Source organism: Rhyacophila brunnea, unplaced genomic scaffold (assembly GCF_057557595.1).
Source record: "Rhyacophila brunnea isolate RB1 unplaced genomic scaffold, BYU_Rbru_1.0 scaffold_4, whole genome shotgun sequence".
Lineage (NCBI taxonomy): Eukaryota > Metazoa > Arthropoda > Insecta > Trichoptera > Rhyacophilidae > Rhyacophila > Rhyacophila brunnea.
Window position 1 is genome coordinate 48365551 of NW_028233068.1, and position 21323 is coordinate 48386873.

The 21323-nt window shown below is 35.0% G+C and overlaps 2 protein-coding genes across 4 annotated transcripts in view; one reads left to right on the forward strand and one right to left on the reverse strand.

Moving 5' to 3' along the window:
* The window catches only part of Ptp69D (Protein tyrosine phosphatase 69D), a 39635-nt gene extending 25368 nt beyond the window's left edge, over positions 1-14267 (reverse strand). The window contains exons 1-4 of the mRNA XM_085953770.1: positions 13971-14267; positions 7281-7419; positions 4189-4451; positions 1639-1782 (exon numbers count right to left, since the gene is read on the reverse strand). Coding sequence (XP_085809896.1) covers positions 1639-1782; positions 4189-4451; positions 7281-7419; positions 13971-14058 — 634 coding nt within the window. The 5' untranslated portion in view covers positions 14059-14267. The remainder of the gene's footprint in view (positions 1-1638; positions 1783-4188; positions 4452-7280; positions 7420-13970) is intronic.
* Positions 14268-17317: 3050 nt separating this feature from the next.
* siz (Brefeldin-resistant Arf-GEF family protein schizo) overlaps positions 17318-21323 on the forward strand; it is a 180846-nt gene continuing 176840 nt past the window's right edge. For all 3 annotated transcript variants that reach the window (XM_085953771.1, XM_085953772.1, XM_085953773.1), the window contains exon 1: positions 17318-17486. The gene's annotated coding sequence lies outside the window, so the exon portion shown is untranslated. The remainder of the gene's footprint in view (positions 17487-21323) is intronic.

A 21323-nucleotide genomic window follows, 5' to 3' on the forward strand; every position in this document is an offset into this window, starting at 1 on the left:
AACACAGTCCTCGCCGAATTAATACACGCCAAAGATATAGTGTGGAACGTAAAAAAACCCGCTATATTCAATGGCGATCACGCTGTTCTTCAATTAACCAACTTTTGACCCAGTGTTTTCGTTTACGGCGAGTCCTGACCGCCCGAGCCACTTGAAATATAGCCATACTCGCTACAATAAATTAGTCTTTCGATTATTCGATTTCGATATTCGAATTACTCAATTGGTTTGGAGATTCAAGCTCGCCCAGTTATTCATGATGTAAATTAACAATAAGTATACAAACTTTCTATAAATGTCAAACGGCCGCGTAAATTTTAACAGATGCTCGCTAGGTTTGACAGCTGACAGCTCAGTTTTTTTGACGTAAAATTGCGCGGGAATGCGTTCAGTGTAGCCACCAATCTAAGAAATATCTAGTTTTCGGTCAACCTATATTTTTAATAATAGCAACACTATGTTTATTTTAAACCAATCAAAAGCAAGGACAACGCGATTGAATCGTCGCATGTAATTGCAAATAGTGTAAAAACGTTGTCGACGACGGTCGGCGTGGATCGTTGGATCGGGTTGGGTCTGCGCGTCTGCCAATGTAATTAAGCCATAATAGGATCATATGGGCCTCCACAGAGTAGAGGTTTTGTATTAACAGATTTTGTTTTTTTACGAAAAATGGATGTCAGCCACTTGCTCAACCTATTAGGTCCATACCCTGACTCACACACAAATTGAAAAACAATATGTGTACTTGCCAGACCCAGGATTCGAACCTGAGACCCACGGCGTGATAGTCCAACGCTTATGCCGCGCGGCCACCATGGGTGTTTATTGGGCACAATTTAAATACCTCCATTTAAACATAGGATAATGCAATTTGTTTTTGTCTCCTGAACATTTGACATTTGGTCTATTCAACAAACCAATCCTACAGCGACGATATGTAGCTTGATGTTAGCACATGAATAATTTGCTATAATTCGAAATTTTGACAATTTTTAACCTCCCAAAATGATTTTCACACAAAAACTTTTTCAAAGTTATTCAAAAATGTACATATGTTAATTTTTTATACTGAAATCTATATCGGTATATTTTGTAATTCGTAATTCAATTTTTATGAAACTTCAGTTTCTTGAATTTCGAATTAACGAGCTTTTACTGTATTATATAACATATTTACATAATGAACTGTGACAATCTGGGATAACATTTAGATACGAAGATTATAAAACGGATAATTGAGTCGCTTAGTTGCTAAACCCACTTTGAAGGTTTATTTGAGTTTTGAGTAAATCACGCAAAACTGATTTGTGCATTTATGATAATGTTGATGCTAGTAAGAGGAACATTTGCATAGAGATTTAAGCATATCCTAAAAATCATGGTTTGAATTTTGACGTCTGATTGGTCGGTTATATAGAGTGGATATATTAACCTGTTATTTAACGTAGAGCAGGTTTGGCGACTCGAGTCAATATTTATTTTGATTTTTTGATGAAACAGGGCGGAATTTAAAACTCGCACCTTGATAGGTTGGTAGACCTATTGATATAGCACATACATACATTCAAAACTAATTTTATTGAAAAATTGCCCAGAGCGGGTTTGACGACTAAGCGACCCATATGTCATATTCACCATTATCTTTGCGGTTGACATCAGGAATCTTGATCGTTCCATTGATGTGCGTCTCGTTGAGTTTCGCCGAGTGAACATTTTCTGGAGGGAATTTTATTTTATAATCCTCCATCTTGCGCCATTTCACCTCAGCCAAATTAAAGCCTACATTAAATAAATAAAAGGACATTTTGAAACACAGCGCGAATATGAATGGGTTATTAATTTTGTTAATTGTAATGATAGATATGGTTTTGAAGTGGAATCTAATTTGCCAACCAATTAGCTAGAAGCACTCGACTAAAACAACGATAGTAATTCATTTGCATCAAAGTTTCATATCCTGCAGTCCATTGTAGTGCTGAATATATCCTGAGAATAATGGTTTTAATCGAAGGCTTAGTGTCAAACAACACTATCTACAAAAGTGCAACTTTACAGGAGAGCCAAAAATCGTTATTTTAGATTCTTGTAACTCAACAAGGGAAATGTTTATTTAAAACCTAATGTTAATATTTTATAATTTATTGTGTATTGTACATTTATCTTGCTTATGATGATGTTAAAATTTATAGGGATAGTTTTTAAAAAATATGAAAACAAGGGTAACTTATGTAGTTAGCGTTAAACTTTACTGACGATTTAATAAGAAATTAGAAAAGATTGACATAACGTTGTTTGACTATCATGTAGCCATTTTTTTGTAGATAACGTTGTCTGACTTTAAGCACTCGTAATGTTCTTCCTTGTTATCATACGAAATCTGCATTGTAAGAATGATATACTGTTGTAAAAATGAGTGGATTATATCACCAATGAGATTATTTATTTCGTTATACAGGCCATAGACATTTCACTGACAAGTATTTAACTAAATTGACAGAATAAGTGAGTGGAACGATTATTATTAGTATTACACGACGTATTATAGTAAAGTTATAGCTGTTGTTACAGTAAGTTTGACAAAAATGATTGAAAATTACAAATATTACTAACCAAATTACAAATATTACTAACCAAATTACAAACTTTCACCATCATTATGACAGTGATCGTAATTTGTAGGCAATAAGATTGTTGATAGGTCAACACTCATCTGGTGAATCGGGTCATTCAATCGATCAGGAAAGAATGTTAGTATCTTATCTAATTATGTCACCTTGTGGCAAATGAAAAAGGCCCATGCAAGATAATCAGAACACCTGCTTAAAGTGATGTTTTGATATTACAGAAGACCTGCTTTTTCATCTCTTACAATAACTGATCCATGTGTAAAACATAATCTTTTCTCAAAATCGGTGAGTCAGAGTTTGTCGTTCATTTTTTTCCGATAAACCGATAGCCCTGCTATGTACTTTGTGTCCACTTTCCAACGCAAATACTTCACCAGTGATTTTTAGGTTACATGTCAGTCGTACGTAAAACATTTCACCCTGGTACAGTTCGCAGTGAGCTTTCTATCGGAATACGGTTTTCAATTTTATTAGATTAAATATTATTAACAATTTTTATAGCTGATTTTGACAAAATTCATGAATTCAGAATGAAAACCTAACCTAACAAATAATCCAGTATATCGGCTATTTTCAAAATTTGTTTGCTGCTGGATTCCCATAAAGTGTAAACCGACAAGAACCGTGTTTTATTTAGACATGAATTTTATGTCAGTACTCTACGACCCAAAGAGGTTGGACGGTCTTTAAGGTGATACATCAGTGAAACGGCAAATAATTTTCAACTATAGGCGCAACGAAATTTTGGACTCGCTCGCATTCTGGGAGAGAACGTCGAGCTGGAAACACGTCACTTTGTTTCGTGATGGCGACGGGCGTATTAATTCTTAAATCGTGTAAAGGTGACTAAAAACGTTACCCATTTACTTTAAAAAGAAAACATGTCAATGAATATATTATTATTGTTCCTAATAGAACAATAAACAGAACATAAAATCGACGTATGTTGGATTTATATGACAAATTATATTTCATTTGGCATGCGTCATTTGCACCCGCGACCCGCGCATCGCCTAGCCACGATCTTTTTAGACTGTGCCTCAACTGAGGTACAGCCTTAATATACGGCCATATATTTCCGATACAACATTTCACGGTGAAGTGTGATACGGCGAACTGTATACGTACAAGTTTCCGGACACGTGATTTTTAATATAAATAATGGGTACTTCATAAGTTAACTTGAATGAATATTTTCCTTGGATTTTAGGGAAGCGTCGTAAAAATCAAATTTACAAATGGGACATGGAATTAATGGCATTTATACATGGGCGAGTAGCAAAAAACAGACTGTAAACAGAATTTTTGAAACAAAAACAGCTAGGCAGTGCCATACCAAATCTTTTGATACACAAATAAATTAGTTTAAATATGATTAAGTATTTTAATCGTATGAGATATCACACCTGAATATTATACATGAACACATAAAAACACACATACCTACACAAAATACTATAAAATTCATAATTGCTCGGAACTATAAAGAGCTTTTGGCACAAGTTTGGTTCCTGAGGATTCAATTATTATTTGCAGCTATGGCAAATATGATTGTTACCTTCAAAGATGCAATTCAAGATAGCTGTCTTGCTGATCTCCAGCTTGACGGGGCCTACAGTCTGCGTGGTGAGGCGAGTTGACAAGGCCAAACTAAGGGACAGTTTCTTCTCAGCCTTCTCGTCTCCCAGAGAGGCGTGGCAGAAGTAATCTCCGTGATCGGTGTGACTGGTCGGCTCAATGAGCAGAGATGACTGCAGCACGTGCCGCCGGTTGCCGTCAATGTCCGATGGCATTGACACATTCTGCGTCACCACTTTGAATCTGGTAATCAAATGAAATCATGAATTATTTTAATTGTTGTAAACAATGAATATATCATTTAAATACCCAACTATTATCGACCAAACAATGAGGAAAAACATTGAATATTCAAGTAAAAATAGAAAGAATTCGTGAATTTAATCTCAAAGGTGATAAAATAAAAATTAGCCACATAAGTAATGTGTATTAGTAATTTTCTGTTAATTTTAATGTTATCATAATCATCATCATCATCATCAGCCGTGATCGATCCATTGGTGGATTAAGGCGTCCATTTACAGCAGGGTAGTCAACCTGGTCCCTACCGCCCACTAGTGGGCATTCCAGCTCTCATGGTGGGCGTTAGGTGTTTTAAAAACATTTTCATTATGATTTCATAAAATTCCCTGTGACAATTTAAATTTCAGAAAATATACTATTTGTATCACATTTATATAGTTTAGTTCACGTTACGTAAGTGAAACTAAATGGCGCTATAGTGCGACCGCAAACAAGAGCCTCGTCCCGAATAGCTCGCGCATCACCCTCCACGCCACCCAGCTGTAACAGACAAGCAGAGCTGGTAGCCGGCGCCCCCCCCCCCCCCCCCAAACTCAATCCACGATAGATTTTACAGATTACAGAAGCTTACAAAACACACTATCTACAATCTACATGATTAAAAAAACAAATGAAGAGAAAAAAATACCAATCATTGATAAACACCAATAAGTCATAATCTAAAAATTACAAATTACAGGGCGTTCAAAAAAGATGAAGTCTATAAAGAATAGTTTCTTTTCTGTTAATATGGTTATATTTGTAATCGATAGTTAAAATATTTCAACATGATTAAACGCTAAATATTGTCTTAAATTAAATGTGTAATTGAACCAATATGAATCTCAATTTACCCACATAGATGGGTGGGTTACAACATATTGCAATCAATGTTTGTCAATCGAAATAGTTTATTAAGTTGACCAATTTTAGTGATGCCCAACCTATGGTCCAGATAATTCAGTCGGTACTCTAGATCCGAAATGGGCAACGATGTCACCAATCGCACAATTATTGTCCGTGAAAGTGTGACTTTGAGTCAGCCACCCCGCATCGGAAAAAAATAATTCTTTGTTGTAATTTGTGCAATTTATTGAAACCATTCAACTTTCTGAACGAATTATTGATGCCAGACCGCCATCCAATACTCTTCCCCAATACTTCTTATATCTCTTCTCCAGTTTTGAGTGAAGACCCTTTTTTGCATTGTGTTCGCCTTGCTTTTAATATAAGGTTTATAATTTCAAAATGGCTGTTCTATTGTCGTATTTTTTTTAAGTGCCTTCATCAATCAAGACCCTTGAATGGATGGTGTTTAGTAACATACATTTTAAGAGTGGGTGGTTGCATCTGATTCTTGTGAACAATTTTCAGATTTTTCAGCTTGGTTCCCTGCCTACAATCCCCACCACTCCGAGCTGTCTACGAAGCTTAGTCTTGATTTGGTAGCCGTTCTCGATGGAGCTTCCACTCGCCGCAACCACCAGGTGTGAGTTACGTTCTGTTATTCATTTTTAGTGTGCTAAGGACACTACGCCTATAGAAATTTATCGACAGTTATGTGAAGTATATGGACAACAGTTTATGGACATCAAGAATGTGCGAAAATGGCGCAGTTTAAAAATGGACGTACAGATGTCCAAGATGAACAGCGTGCCGGATGGCCATCGGTTTCGGACGAAACGATTGCAAAATTGGAGAGGGTGATGCTTGAAGATCGGCGGGTGACGATTCGGGAGTTGTGCAAATTGATCCCTGATGTCAGTAAGACTACTATTGACAAGATTTTGACAGAACACTTGCATTATCATAAGGTGTGTGCAAGATGTGTCCCCAAAATCCTCACTGAAGATCACCAACGGCAACGAGTTGAAGCGACCCGCGAATTCCTTGAGTGCTACGCAGAAGAGGGCGAGGAATTCTTGGATTCAATTGTCACTATGATTATCATCTCTTTCCTGCGTTGAAGTAACACCTGGGTGGGACAAATTTCAAGACTGACGAGGAGTTGAAAGAAGAGGTTGTACGCTACCTGCATGCCGCGGCGGGAGAGTTCTATGACACAGATATACGAAAAATGCTACACCGCATGCAAAAATGCATCGATGTCATAGGGACTATGTAGAAAAATAGTAGAATGTCCAGGCTTTCCAACAATGTAAAATCCATTGCAAATAAACGTGTCTTTCTTTGTCAAAAAAAATTTGGAGACCTTATTTTACGGACCACCCTCGTACTTAAGAGCATACTTCAGTAAAACGGCAAATAATTTTCAACAATAGGTGGAACGTAATTTCGCACTCGTTGTCAATCAGAGAGCGATAGTCGACCTGTATGCATGTCAATTTGTTTTGTGATGGCGTCGGAGGAATATATTCTTAAATCGTGTAAAGATGACTAAAAAATGTATGCATTTACTCAAAAGAGAAAACATGTCAATGAATAAATTATTATTACTAATATAATAAACATAACATTAAATGGACGCATGTTGAATTTTTATGAAAAATTATGTTTTGTTTGTCACGCGTCGTTTGCACAATCTGCGCGTCTTGTAGTCACGATCTTTTTAGAACATGCCTCAGCTGAAGTACACCCTTAACATCTTTCAGTTTTTACACAGAGACTGTGGCAAAATTAATTTATTATTTGTCGCACCTGTGACAATGTATATTGAATAATAGGTTAACCACCTCTGCTCATATAGATAATATTTCGACAGGCTAGATAAGTAATGAATAAATATTTTTTTTTACATCTATGAGTAAGTGTGGAATTGATATGAATTACCTGGTATTGTTGAGTGATATAGGAGTTTCCCCAAAGGTCCATGCGACTTCCGCATCCCCGGGCCTCACAAGACACGATAGCGTTGCATTACCGCCCAAGTGTCCATCGATGCTTATCTTCGTTATCTCAAGTGGCAACACTAGAAAAAATAATAGCAACATCTAAATAAGTTCACTAAGTACTCTGATAAGTATACAGAATATATTAAACAATTCAACATATTTGTTTTTTTTTCAGGGTTCTTTGATTACTTGTACAAACAGTGAAATACTCGTGGTTTTATTGCGGTTACTTAAAAGCATTGTATATATTCGTTGATGTTAATGCAATTCACATTTTTTCATTCGGCATATTAAATACTGTATTGTACTCATATCTAAGTAAGATGGCCGAGCGGCTAACGCGTCGGTTTATATTATACGAATCTATATGAATCCCTGGGTCTGGCAAAAAAACACATATTGTTCTTTCAATGTGTGTTTGAGTCAGACATGGACAAACATATGGTGCCGTTTTCATTTCCATATCATCATCGTTGTCTACTACAACCCAATGAGGATCTTGGCCACCTTCTGAATAAGTATCTAAACAGACCCATTTTAATAGAAATACATGTCAACCATTCGCTTAATTTATCCAGGCCTGACTCAGAGTTTTAAAAGCACATTCGGTCAGTCACCCTTTGCAGGATTATGCACATGGAAAATACCATACAAAAAAGGTTGCATAGATAACATGCAGTAGTTAAGTAAGTAGCTAATAAATTGGGACTTAAGACAAATTTATATAGATATTTAATTGGCCTAGATCGATGTTCTAGTTAGGTCGCAGATTGATAAGGACACCCAATAAAATGTATAATTATTTATTGTTTATACTGATCTAACCTGACGACAACAGGGTCTTAGTTTAAATATTGCAACTTTTTTACAGCAATACAAAATTGCATCAGCAACTTTTCAATAAATACAAAGCGATAAATACTAAATTTAAACAATCTTGTATGCATCACAGTATGGTTACTAGGTAAGTACTTTTCATCTATTGAAGTTATTACAAGCTTATAAATATTCATTTGAAAACATCATTCAGTCAGGAAATAAAAAGAAAGAGATAGTACACTAAAAACAATCACCCACAATAATTCTGTGGTAAAAACAATGCCAGTCCAAACAAATACAGCGTTATCAGTCAGTGGTCAGCAAGCAGTCGAATAAATTAATTTAATCATTATAATCCACACAATACATAGTAATTTTACGAGCTTGCTCAAAGAAACAAAGTGGGATGGAGTTCATCTGGGCGAAAGAATGTTATATTTTAAAGGTGACCGCCCAAGTTTTATGCAATAGTACCTGTCCTGATCCAGATTTCTCCCTGATCAGCGACAGGTAAAACATTGAGTGTCGATAGTTTTAAATACCTGGGGATAACACAACAGAGAGCTCTCTATACGATAGCAACGTTCAATGTGGTATGCCTGGAACTCATGACTCATGTACCGAATTATTGGCCAAATTAGTTAAATAGTGATAGCAGCAAATCATCCAGATTGCATGGCTTGCATTGTGCGCCTATGTAGTATGTACTATACAGCATACATATGTGTGGCGTGGTACTTTACTTTGCGGTAGCGAGTTATGGCACCTTACAAGACAAAGGCAATCGTATACTGAGTTTCGAAAATAGAAGTTTGCGGCGGATTCTGGGTGTGCAGTGGAGAGGAGTTAGAGAGCAGACCATGGAGTCTCTCATCAGATGGAGAGTGAAGAAAAGACGTCGGACCTGGCTTCGCCATATACAGAAGAGGCCTCAAGAGAATTTCATGGTTTGCCAGTTCTTCGAGCCAAATGGAATCCGGCATCCTGGAAATACCATCCAGAGTAAATAAGGTGGAGCTGGGAAGATGGAAGAAGACTACCGAGCGACAGGGATTCTTGGAGGCAACGTGTGGTGTTAATACACTCTAACTGTGGAGCAGATATGATCAAAGAAGAAGAAGACCCATTGTTCTTCAAGTGAAGTGCTTAACACATAGCCCCCACATCCTGAAGCGGGCCCCCCTACTGATCGCTAACATTAAATAATGCAATGTAATGCTTTACAGTAAAATTTTCAAAGTGTTCAAGTATCGGCACACAATAATTAAAAATTGCATCGCACAACCACATACTTTTTAATGGCGGCTTTTTTGTCATTAGAGCAAATTTGTGTTTATCTCAGTTATATAGTCGACCCGCCACACCGGGCACCCCCCCTGAGTCCAGGCCCCCAGGTTAGATACCTGTCACCTTCCCCCTTATGAAGGCCATGGTAAACCCATTGAGATATCTAGTTTCGTATAAGTTTTATGCATATTTTTAGTTTTCATGTAAGACAATCAGGGTCGCCCATTGGTCGGCCGATTGATACGAGGTAGTGCGCACAAATTATGTTTTATTATGATATTATGCAACTAACTTCATGAATGACAAACCAACATTGGTCAATGTAAAATTTTAAGCATACAGGTATCTTTAGTAGTCATAGTGAAATGATCTAATTGATCCAACGAACATAACCTGCCAGTGCTCACTCACATATGGATGCGAAAGATAGAGAGATCCAAGAATTAAGAGTGGCACAGCGTGCAATAGAAACGAGCACGTTGGGCAATAATGAACATAAAAAACAGGTAACGAAAACGATGGATGAGGCAGCGTACTAGAATTTGCGATGTGATAATCGCCGGACAAATTATATTGACTCTATATGAACATAATACAGAAAATACAATTGGTCTTAAAGCCATCAATCTATAATACCTCATATTATGTCGCCTATGGAAAAGAACATGGAGAATTATAACGCCTTTCATTTTTGAAATAACGATCAAATGTAATCCGCATCCTTCTAACATTCTGTCATTCTACTTTTATCACCCACTAAACCCTTTAGTCAGTGCATCAACATTCGACAAGCATCTGTGATCCTTGCCCGGAAAGCAGTGGCGAAGACTCCATAAGTACTAGCCGATTATCTAAAGCCTACCTTCTTGAGAAAAATATTTTTTTATTGCATATTGACGTATATAAATAATCACTTAAAAATTATTTTTTTTAATTATCTAATTATTAATTATTTTGGACAAAGCTGCAATCATAGAAAATAATTATAATATTATATTAAACGCAAAGATCTTAGTGCTAGAACACAGTTGTCGAGCGGGCGGCGGGAAGGCAGCAGCGCGTGAAACTCAAACGTATAACCGTGTGCGAAAAAAGACACTGTCTACAAACATTTCACAAACGGTTATATGTTTGAGTTGAACAGACTGCTGCCGCCCTTCTGCCCGCTCGACCACTGTGTTCTAGTACGAAGATCTTTGCGTATAATATTATTGTCTATGGCTGCAGCTTTGTCCAAAGTAATAAATAATTAGATAATTAAAAAAAAAAATTCTACGGCATTCAATCATATATAAATAAATATAGATTGTTTTTAAAATTATATAATAATTTAATCTAATGATGGTACTGTTCTGTTATATGGAATACAGCGGAAAATGCATTTTGAAAATAGCCGATAAACTGGATTATTTGCTAGTTTGAGTTAGTTTAGGTTAGGTTAGGTTGGGTTAGGTTAGGTTAGGTTAGGTTAGGTTAGGTTAGATTAGATTAGGTTTGGTTAGGTTAACCTAACAAATAATCCAGTTTATCGGCTATTTTCAAAATGCGTTTTCCGCTGTATTCCGTATAACCGAACAGTACCCTAATTATTTTTGATGTGTATTAATGTTTAGGAAAATACATATTTTAAACTTATCGCACAATTTCATGTCATCAGTGAGGAATCGAAATTTCATGGATTACTGTGACCGATTCGTCAGTAGGAATATCGTATTATTTTCTTATTTCCTGTAAGTATAACTGAAACGTGTGTTCTTTTTCTCTCATCTCCGAAGCCTACATATTTTTTAAAGTCACCCGTCGCCATTGCCGGAAAAACTATATTAAGTAGTACATATAATTATATATTTAAATTTCAAGATAATTACTAATAGTTTGTCAACCTCTGACATTGTAAAGTAGGTGATTGTATTCTTTCAACATTGGCACATTGCGATAGGATGATAGATGACAGGAAAGCAGTCATTTTAATAATTACAATATCACAGGACAACCAATACAATAAACTGATAACTAGCGATAACTTTTTACGTTTACATATTATTATTATTATGAAGAGATTTAAAAATGCATATTTAGCTGTTTTGACGGGTCATTTGTTTATGGATGCGGACTGTTTTTGTGGGGCCAATTTGTCTTCTAATTGTGTGACTAGAAACTTTGGCTCTAATGTACGAGAGAATATAACGTTATTTTCAGCAATGTTCCTAATTTTCACCCCTTCAGAGCGTTTTTACACGAAGGATTATGCAGGAGTGTCTTCGTGTCAAAGGTTACATTTTATGAAATGCATTGACAAACTCTGTTTAAATGAAAAAAGCAATTTAAGTAATGAAATTACAGTGCAATTGGAAATGATTTTTATATTTTACCATAGTTATCTATGGTCAATAGTGGAGGTTGATAGTTTTCATTGTGAAAAGGCAAGCAATTTGACAAGGAAGCTCTCATACATGAGAGCCTTTTTTTCTTTTACTGTTAAATAATTAAGTGTAATATGATGAGATACCTACAGTAGGCGATCGGTAATCCGGCACCCATATTTTCATATGCCGGATTGTCGGAAATCCCGGATTATTGGATGACTATAGGAAATAATAAATAATCTGTCAAGGTCAGGCACCGAGGTGCCGAGCGAATGGCTCTCCGCTCTGTAAACCGCCAGTTTAATATGAAACCTACCGGATTATAGAGCAGGAGAGCTGAGTTGCAAAATGCCGGACTATTGAACGTGCCGGATTGGTGAACACCGGATTACCAAGTGCCTACTGTTTTTCAATTCTACCGATTATATTAAAAAAATTAAGTTTCTTAATTACCTTTATTTATTCTAAAACATAATTTTGTAATCTTGGCAGTAATTTTATGGCACTGCATAATGTGGAAAAGGCTTTCTTGGGTTGTATAAATATACACGAAAGTGCGGGGGGATCTGTAATAGCGCCTGTACACGTGCATGGATTTACTGGCAGCAATAGTTAGTATTTTAAACTATAGTGATAACTGTATAAGTACACATAAAAGCGCTGACTATCTCTCCAATTCATTCATTAAGAGTGCGCGAGACGCGATGTTGTCATTTTATGGTAGATACTATTTCGTACTATTTGACAGGTAGTGAAAATCGGTCAATCTGAAAATTCATTCGTAGTTGGTTTTTTGTCGGCAGGTTCGCCACTATCATTCTACTGCGCAGGTGCAGATCGAATCGCATGAAAATTCAGAAGCTTCCAAACTTTTTTAATTCATGCAAGCTTGCAACTGCAGGATAATATTTATGTTTACCCATACATTTTCTTGATATGGCCGCGATAATACTTACTGTTAACAGTAAATCCATGCACGTGTAAACGGGGTATAAGGCTATAGATAGGTTACATTTAAGCGAAACCCATGATTTTCTAATGGTCTCTTCTCCCTTCGGCTCTTTCTTTTATTTCTTTTGAATTCTGGAAAATCTTCCCCTATTTGATATAGAAGTCATGGAATGTAAATTTAAATACAATTTAACTACAACTGAATTATTTATGCGCTGCCTGTAAGACCTTTTGCCACCCAGCAAGCTCACATAAGCCTTTTTTTCAATAAAGTATACGGGAGAGAAGCAAGTACAGGGAACTCAGAAATAATTGGAACTGAAATAAATAACGGGTAAGGAGAAGCAGGCAATTGATTTCGAGTAAGGAAGAATACAGGATAAATTTAAACATGTGTCAAGAATATGTCACATGTCGAATACTGACAACTGCTCTTGGTTTATGGATTGAGGCTCATTTAATATTGGTGTATTGCACGTCTATAAATGCATGGTTAATTTTCGTAGGACATTCACACATTCAAAACCCTGCATCAAAATTTACTGTATTGGTATATAGCCTATCGGGATTCTATTTATTATCTATTCTGTGGGTGTATAACACAAAGGATGTCAGATTTCTACATAAATGTCAGATTTAAACTCGCACTTCGTGTAATGCCAATTGAATCTGAATATTTCAGTAACTTGTTTGCACACTGAAATATTTTAAGCTAAAATCAATATGTAATTATACAAATATGTATTTTAATACTTAATGAAATAAATACCAAAACGAAGCATTATTCGTCTTGTTAATTTTGTAATGATTACATTATTAACTGTCAATATTGACTATTTTAATTTCGGTGTTCTACGAATCTTTCACGTTAAAAACTATGACTCCCAACTAGGAAATACCTACATAAATCCTATATGATGTTTTTCAATATTACGGGGTAGAATGTCGATAAATGGCTGTGAGCTATGAAAAATGACTAGATAATAACTCGATTATAAATATTTCACATAAACCGCTATACTGATTGACTTTGGCGGCGAGTAAAAGTGCGGCACAATGTACTAGCATTAAATTGTCATAAACACTGCCGGAGTACCAAATTATATTGGCAAATTATGCACTCAATTCGGGAATATTAAAAGAGGCGCGTCGTCGTTACGGAGCCTATAAGCTGCGTATATCAATAAAAATACTTTCTCACTCACCTTGTGCAAAAACATTTGGTAAATATATCGAAAATGACAACAAACACAGAACCACTAAAAAACGTCTCGCGCATAAACTCATTGTCATGGCGGATGCTAAGGACAATATCACGGTTTTTCTTAATTAATACACTATCTTCGGCACTACACACTCGAGGAACGTGATCGAAAATTTACTCCGGGTTCGATTTAGGGTCCGGCATTTTGCATTTTTTATTATTTACACGTAAATAAATATAAAAAAAGAGCCTCAGCCCTTCATTGACTGACACCCACAAGCCGTGCGTAATCCACCATAGAAACGTATTTACATGACGTAGATTAGACGTTCGCGTTGGATAAATTTGCTCGCGGTCTTCTGGTTATTTATAAACACTACTCTAGCACTAGGTTATCTCAGATCCTTCAACGTTCCCTTGATTTAAATATAGACCATTGGCATAAATTTAGGCAGAATTAATTACACCCAAAATAGCGAAAAATATTCAATATATTTTTTTTTACTTACTTTTTGAACACTAAAAATAAGCTTTGAACTTTACCTATTCCTTTTCGTACTAATACAAAATTGATAAAATTATAATTTATAATAAAGCAATAATGAACCATATATTTTTGATTGGATTTAAATTAACAAAATATGTACAGACCTATAAACTTATCTGTAGAATGGCCAAAAATAGAACTACGAACCACCATAGGACGCCATATTGAAAAACGTCATTCAAAAGTCAGATTTTGCCAGTTACGAGTTGTGATTAGGTAGTTTTCGACAGTGGCTCTCTATCTCATTCTCCAGATAAGTTTGTAGGTCTGAAAAACTTTTTTACTGAACACCACTCTTACAGCGTATCCTGCTACCGAGGGTAGTTTGTTTATCATATTTTTTATGTACCTAGTTATTGCGGTATTATAATAATTCTTACAATCTCTTTGGTAAGTACCTATACTTATGCTAATTTAATACGGGGCGAAATTTTCATTATTTCCCAATTGAGTTGGCAAGAATCTGTCAATTTACATGAATAATGCAAGAAAATAACTAGAGACAATGACAAGAACGTCAATATTGAAATGATTACCTATTGAGGTAAGAATAAATCGTCACTGTTGTGGCAGAAGACACTAATTCGAAAAAATGACATAATGAGTTAGTTATACCAAAATGTTCCTTATTTCAAACTGCACCGTCTGGAAACTTTCTTAATAAATAAACAATCTTTATTTTAAAGTCATCCTTTTTACGATTACTTAATAAACTCACATGATAGACCATTTCAAACATTTTAACAACTTCAAAGTCAAATTACTCAAAATTAGTATTCTCCAGTTAGTGTGTTCTGCCAGAACAGAGACGAAATTTGCATAATTTGCATGTTTGGTATTGATAGCAGCAGCTTATGGACCTTCACAGAGTGGCGTATTATCAGGAGTGTTTTTTATTACGAAGATTAGTTGTTGGCATTCGCCTAACTGCCCTAACTTATTGAGTCCTTATGTTGGCTCAAAATATTATGTACTACGGGGAGTCCAATTTCTTTGTGTACTACATACCTATTGAAAAACAACGCGCACGTTTTATTTACCAGCCGCGAATAAAAATTCGAACTTACAATCCACGGCTTCGTATTTATTCGAAGACTGCTGCTCTACTTGATACGGCCAACGTGGGTGCTTAAGTATACATTAATATTAATTTTTGATAATAAAAGGATTGTTAGGTAATTTATACGTAGGTAGGTGACAACCATTATTCTCGCGATACGTATATTTTGTACTCCTGGAAAAAACACTGCTATATAAGTGCAAGATAATTTTAGAACACAAATTCAATAATGTAGGTTACCCACCTGTGTATAAATACATAAATTTGTTTTGAGTGAATTTCGTGGATCACATTCGAGTTCACATAATTCCAAATTAAACTTTAAAAAAGGATATGGAGTATTTATAACAAAATGAGGATTCACGGATAATGCAGTAGGTAGATAGATAAAATATATTCTTCGCTCTATTACCTATTTCAGCGAGTAAAAATCAAACTGGGTTGGATTCACTACACGTTGTTTGTCATTTTTATTATCAAGAAATATAGACGAGTTGAAAAAGTAAATATTTTTATTTTCTTCGTTTGTAGATCGCACTCACAAAATCTAAAGCTGGTTACAGACGTCACTGCAAACTCGAGCCGTGAAAATCCGCATTTTTTGCACAGACGTAATAGCCCTGTCCACATGCATGGAATTACTGTTGGCAATTGTGCTAATTTTAAACTGTCATGACAATAACTGTTTACACGTAAAAGTGCTGACTGTCTCTCCAATCTCATTCTTCAAGAGCAAGCGAGACACGAGGTTGTCATTTTATACTACTATTTGACAGTTCGTATTGAAAATTGGAGCTCAAAATGAGTAGTTCGTTTTTTACCGGCATGTTCTCTATCGCTATCTCGCTCTCTATCGCTCTACTGCGCAGGCGCAGATCGAAAATAATCTTACTTGTGCGCAATAAATCATCACAATTTGGAATCTATGCATGTTTACAGGCGCTATTCCAATCTTGTTTGATTTATGCACGCAATCTTGCCAACGACAGGATAATACATATTTCCCGATACATTTTCTTACTCTGCACAGTACATCCATGCACGTGTAAACGGGGTATAACAATATGACGGCTAAATGATACAAATATAGGTACCTCAACCCGACATAAGTATACATCAATGGTGTCAGTTAACGATTGAAAGATCGTCGAAAAACGCAGCCAACAATACACAAATGCTTCAGACTTGTGCAATTATCGGCTACAAAATATTATTATTTTTAGTTGCATCTGTGCAAGTCTACATTATGGAAACTCAAACATTTTGAAGTCCTTTGCTCAGACTAGACTCAAGAGAGCTCCCTATGTACACACCAAAAAAGATTGGATGGTACACATTCATGTTTCATTTTGTATAGGTCACTATTCGTCCAAAACATAAAAGCGCAAGTATACCGCTCAAGGATGTAGTTAGGTACGTATGTGGCAGCCTTAATAATACGAGCTTAATAACACTTTACGAGATAATGTTGGAAAATATCGTAAAGATAAAGTACTCAAAATGGACGTTAAATAATTTATTTAATACGCTCAGATGTTAAGTACCTATATCAGTTAAATCAAGTAATATTAAAATTTAATAATCATGTAATTTTATTTATTATTGCCGTTCACAACAAAAAGATTTCTGTTTTATCGAAAGTGTTATTTACAATAATTATTACTAGTTCGCTTAAAAACATACAGAGAGCGCAAACGTGCAATAAAAGTACGCAACAAAAATTATCTATTCTCATAAATTTAGTTCTATGGAAACTGCCGTGAGAGGAGGATGGGCTAGTCTTGTGTTTATTCAAAGTTTACGTGTTAATAAATGCGAAAAATAATGGTTATTGTGAGAAAACAGTGCAATACGATGATAATAAAAGTGTTGTGAACAATATTTGTGACTTCAGCAAGCTTCGATTGAAGGTGGGTTTTAAATTTTTTAAACATAAATAACAATATCAATAATATTACCAAACGTCAGTGGAGATGGAATACATTACAAAAATCACTGTAATAACTCCAAGCACACAACAAAAAATGACAAATTCTGTTAAATCAACAGCCGGTTCTATGATATCTTAATTTATAATCAATTTTCATGGTATGCTTGCAGATTTACGTTTGAATGTGAAATATAAATAAGATTTTTTGAAATATAATTCCAATATGGCGTCAACGCTCCGTGGGGGAATTCTCCCGTGTTGATATTGTATATTTTTGACAATTGCAAGTGTACCGAAAGCCTGCAATGCCTTATTGATTCTAAAACCAGTTTGTTATGTGCCATTATATTTTTTATAACTCGTTTACCAGCTGTTGTGGTTGTCTTTTTCACGATTTAAAAGCGGATAATCTAACTATTCTAACTAAATCATTTCCGTACGTTAATTTTGTATGGGCGCCTTGTTTTAATTTTATAGTAATTTCCTATGCACAACCTTAATTATTATGTGTTTGCAATGTAATTAATTAGGTCTATTATAAAGCTGATTGATCAGTTCAATACACACTTATTTTTATTCTTATACAATAATGTATGTAATAAAGAAATTATTGTTAAATTTTATTATACTTATTGGGTAATGAGGAAATATTTATATTAATTTACAATTTACATGAGGTAGGTAGGTAATATACTATATACCTATTTATAAAATGTTGGAAAAAATGTAAATACATTTAAAATGTACATTGTACAACTAATATATGTATAAAATAACAGTGAAATATTAATAAATTATTTTCAATTAAGTAAGTACCTACTAACTTTTGACAATGGGGCCAGTTGCGTGCAACTCATTATTCGCTGGTAGGGGATAATGTAAAATAAATAAACATAGTCGTCGGTCTATCTCGTAAAACGAACAAAATGTCATTTTCGCTAAAAAAAAATATTGAATACGCAAGAATCTTGTGCCCATAATCATCTAAAAAGTTCACAAAATTCTTCTAAATCCTGTTCACAAATAGGTACAACGGAAAAGTCTGCAAACCTCCTAAATACCAGGAACTGTTACCATTTTGTATGGATTACTACTTAGTTCTCTCTTTTTTTATATTTTGTATGGATTATTAGTTCTTTCTTTTTTTTTTTTTTTTTAAATATTTTGTATGCAAGTTTAAGGTTTACAAGATAGAACGACATCTAGATGGGTGTATCTATTATCGTGGCTGATTAAATTTTGAACAAAAAAGTGACGTTTAGTTTCGGGCTAGTGAAAATTGCGCTAAGTTCATTTATTATTCTCTTATGCGACGTTGCGTTATAATAATTAAACACTTATAATCTAAAGCAGTGATTACAACCATTTGCTGAAGGAGCCTTTGAAATATTTTGTAAAATCTAGAATAACCTCCTACCTGGTCGTACTTCCTCCTTCCAACTAGTCGTAAGGGAAAATGGCTTGAATTACCAACACAGTTTATCATAAATACGGGACGCGAGCCGCGTAGAAGGCTGCTGACCGACGGTTAAATCTATATTTTGATCGATCTAATTAAATCCACTAGGTACCTTACCTACCAACCACTGAATAGGTACATAATGATCACGATTTATTCAAACCAAAAAAATCATCTTACGTTATAATTGTTGGAAGTAGGGTGAGGACATTATTAAGTTCCACAGGGATAACACATGAACATGTTTGGCATACTTAAGTACTTACAAAATATTGGATGACCAGAATAATACGCTTCGCAAAAATGCTCGTAATGCCCGAAATTATATTTTTTAAATGTTATTGGCATATTGTATTGTTTCCGGTAATAATATTAATGAATGAAAGTTATTTTTTTGTGTTATTTGTCACATTTTCAACTTCTATTGGGCTTAAAAAATACCAGGATGCTCATAAATAAATGTCATGTTTTATCGGAAGTTGTACTCTTCCGACACTTATTAGTAGTGATTTTTTTCTTCATATCTTTTAATATATTTTTCTAAAATTATTTTAGAGGTTCTTATAGGTATTTGCGCAACTATTATGCCAGTGGGTCTAGGACGATTTGGCACCGGACAACTGGACGCCACGGAATTCGAAAATAAATAGACGTTAGGTACTTATAGGTACTTTAAAAAAATATTCAATATTATTGTTTATACTTCAATGATTATGTTATGATTTAATAGTTGGTAAGAATGTAAATATGCAGACGTAAACAATGATTTAATCGTGCATATGTTTAAGTTCCAACGAAAAAAGAGTTTTTTATTTAATACAAAGCCTTAGGTATGGTAATTCTCAATCCGCGATAAAGAATACAATATATGAATTCAAACTACTAAGTAGTAGATAGAAACTGATTGAAATACCTCGTCTACACGTGTCTACGACAGTGCGGCGTCCAATTGTCCGGAGGCCAGTCGTCCCATTCCCTATGCTAGTGTATCTATCTATTCTTCTTTATTGAATTATTGTAGTGGGCAGGTGGCAGGTCTTGTGGTTATATACATACTGGGATGATTGTATTTTTATATTTTTACACATGCATACGTAGGTATACACGAGCTACATAAAAGAGTAGATAGGTACGAACGAAACTTAATGTTAAAAACAATACCGAATTGGTTAGAAATCTGAATAATGTTGTGTAATATCTGTGAAATTTATCCCTTTAGTTAAAATACGGCTGCTACCACTGACTCGTGAATAAGTATTTGTGAATAATAATAATGGTATTTATTGAGACAATAAATAACAAAATTACCGTTTTTTACAGTATCCACTTGAGGGGGCGTTCTTAGATTTTCTATGTGAGCGTTCTGAATGAAATAATATTATGAATTACATTAGCATACCGATTTGAAGCACACATTTACTTTCTATTTTGTCAATAAACATACAATTTGAAGCAATACCTACTATTTTTCTCGATAAACCCGGTAGGTAATAGGTACATTAACTTCTTTGTTTCTTGTCAACATCTGCGGGCAGTGCATTGATGGATCGTAAAGGGACTCTTGTCTCATAAACCGACGCAGAAAAATATTGTTCTCAAGAAAATGAGGGTTGTTCGCTGTTGGATGAGCGAGTATCAATGAAATAAAAACTAAAGACCAAATTTGTCTATATCTGGTAAATTAAATATTTTAAAATTTTCAATTTTTAAGTGAAATCACAAGTTTTTATTAGGTAAGTACTACTTACTTATATACAATTATAATACATCAACGCGTGACTCAACATTTTACTTTAAAATCGTTATATTATATACGGGGGAGGAGGGATCGGGAGGAGGAGGAGGGAGGGATCGTTCAATTTTAAACACGTACTTAATTTACCATTTAACTTTGTCTAAAAAAAGTTTATTAAGTACCTAGTACGGTTTCTATTCCCCACAGCTACACCGCCCACTCCCCTTATGCAACCCGCCCTGCCGGATGTCCCCGCGTAAAATTCCTATCTTCAAACCGTCCCTGGAATGAATGAATATCGTCAGTCATCTAGTGACGTAGGTAACGTGGTCATGTGCGCGCGGCGTAACTGCGAAAAAGTGACTATAGGCACCTACTATATTTTTAGTTATTACTTATTAGTAAGTACATACCTACAACTAAAAAAGTAATTCAATATTCAGGCAAACAATTAGTCAAATACATTTAAAAAACGAAAAAGACGAATCGTTCCGACCTTTGTCACCTCAATGCCCAGGTGCTTTTTGATGACATTGAAGTTGAAAAATATATTGCTTTATTAGACAGAGGCACAGGTGGGTGGGTACATATCTATGTAATAACTATGATTGCATTTAAATTTT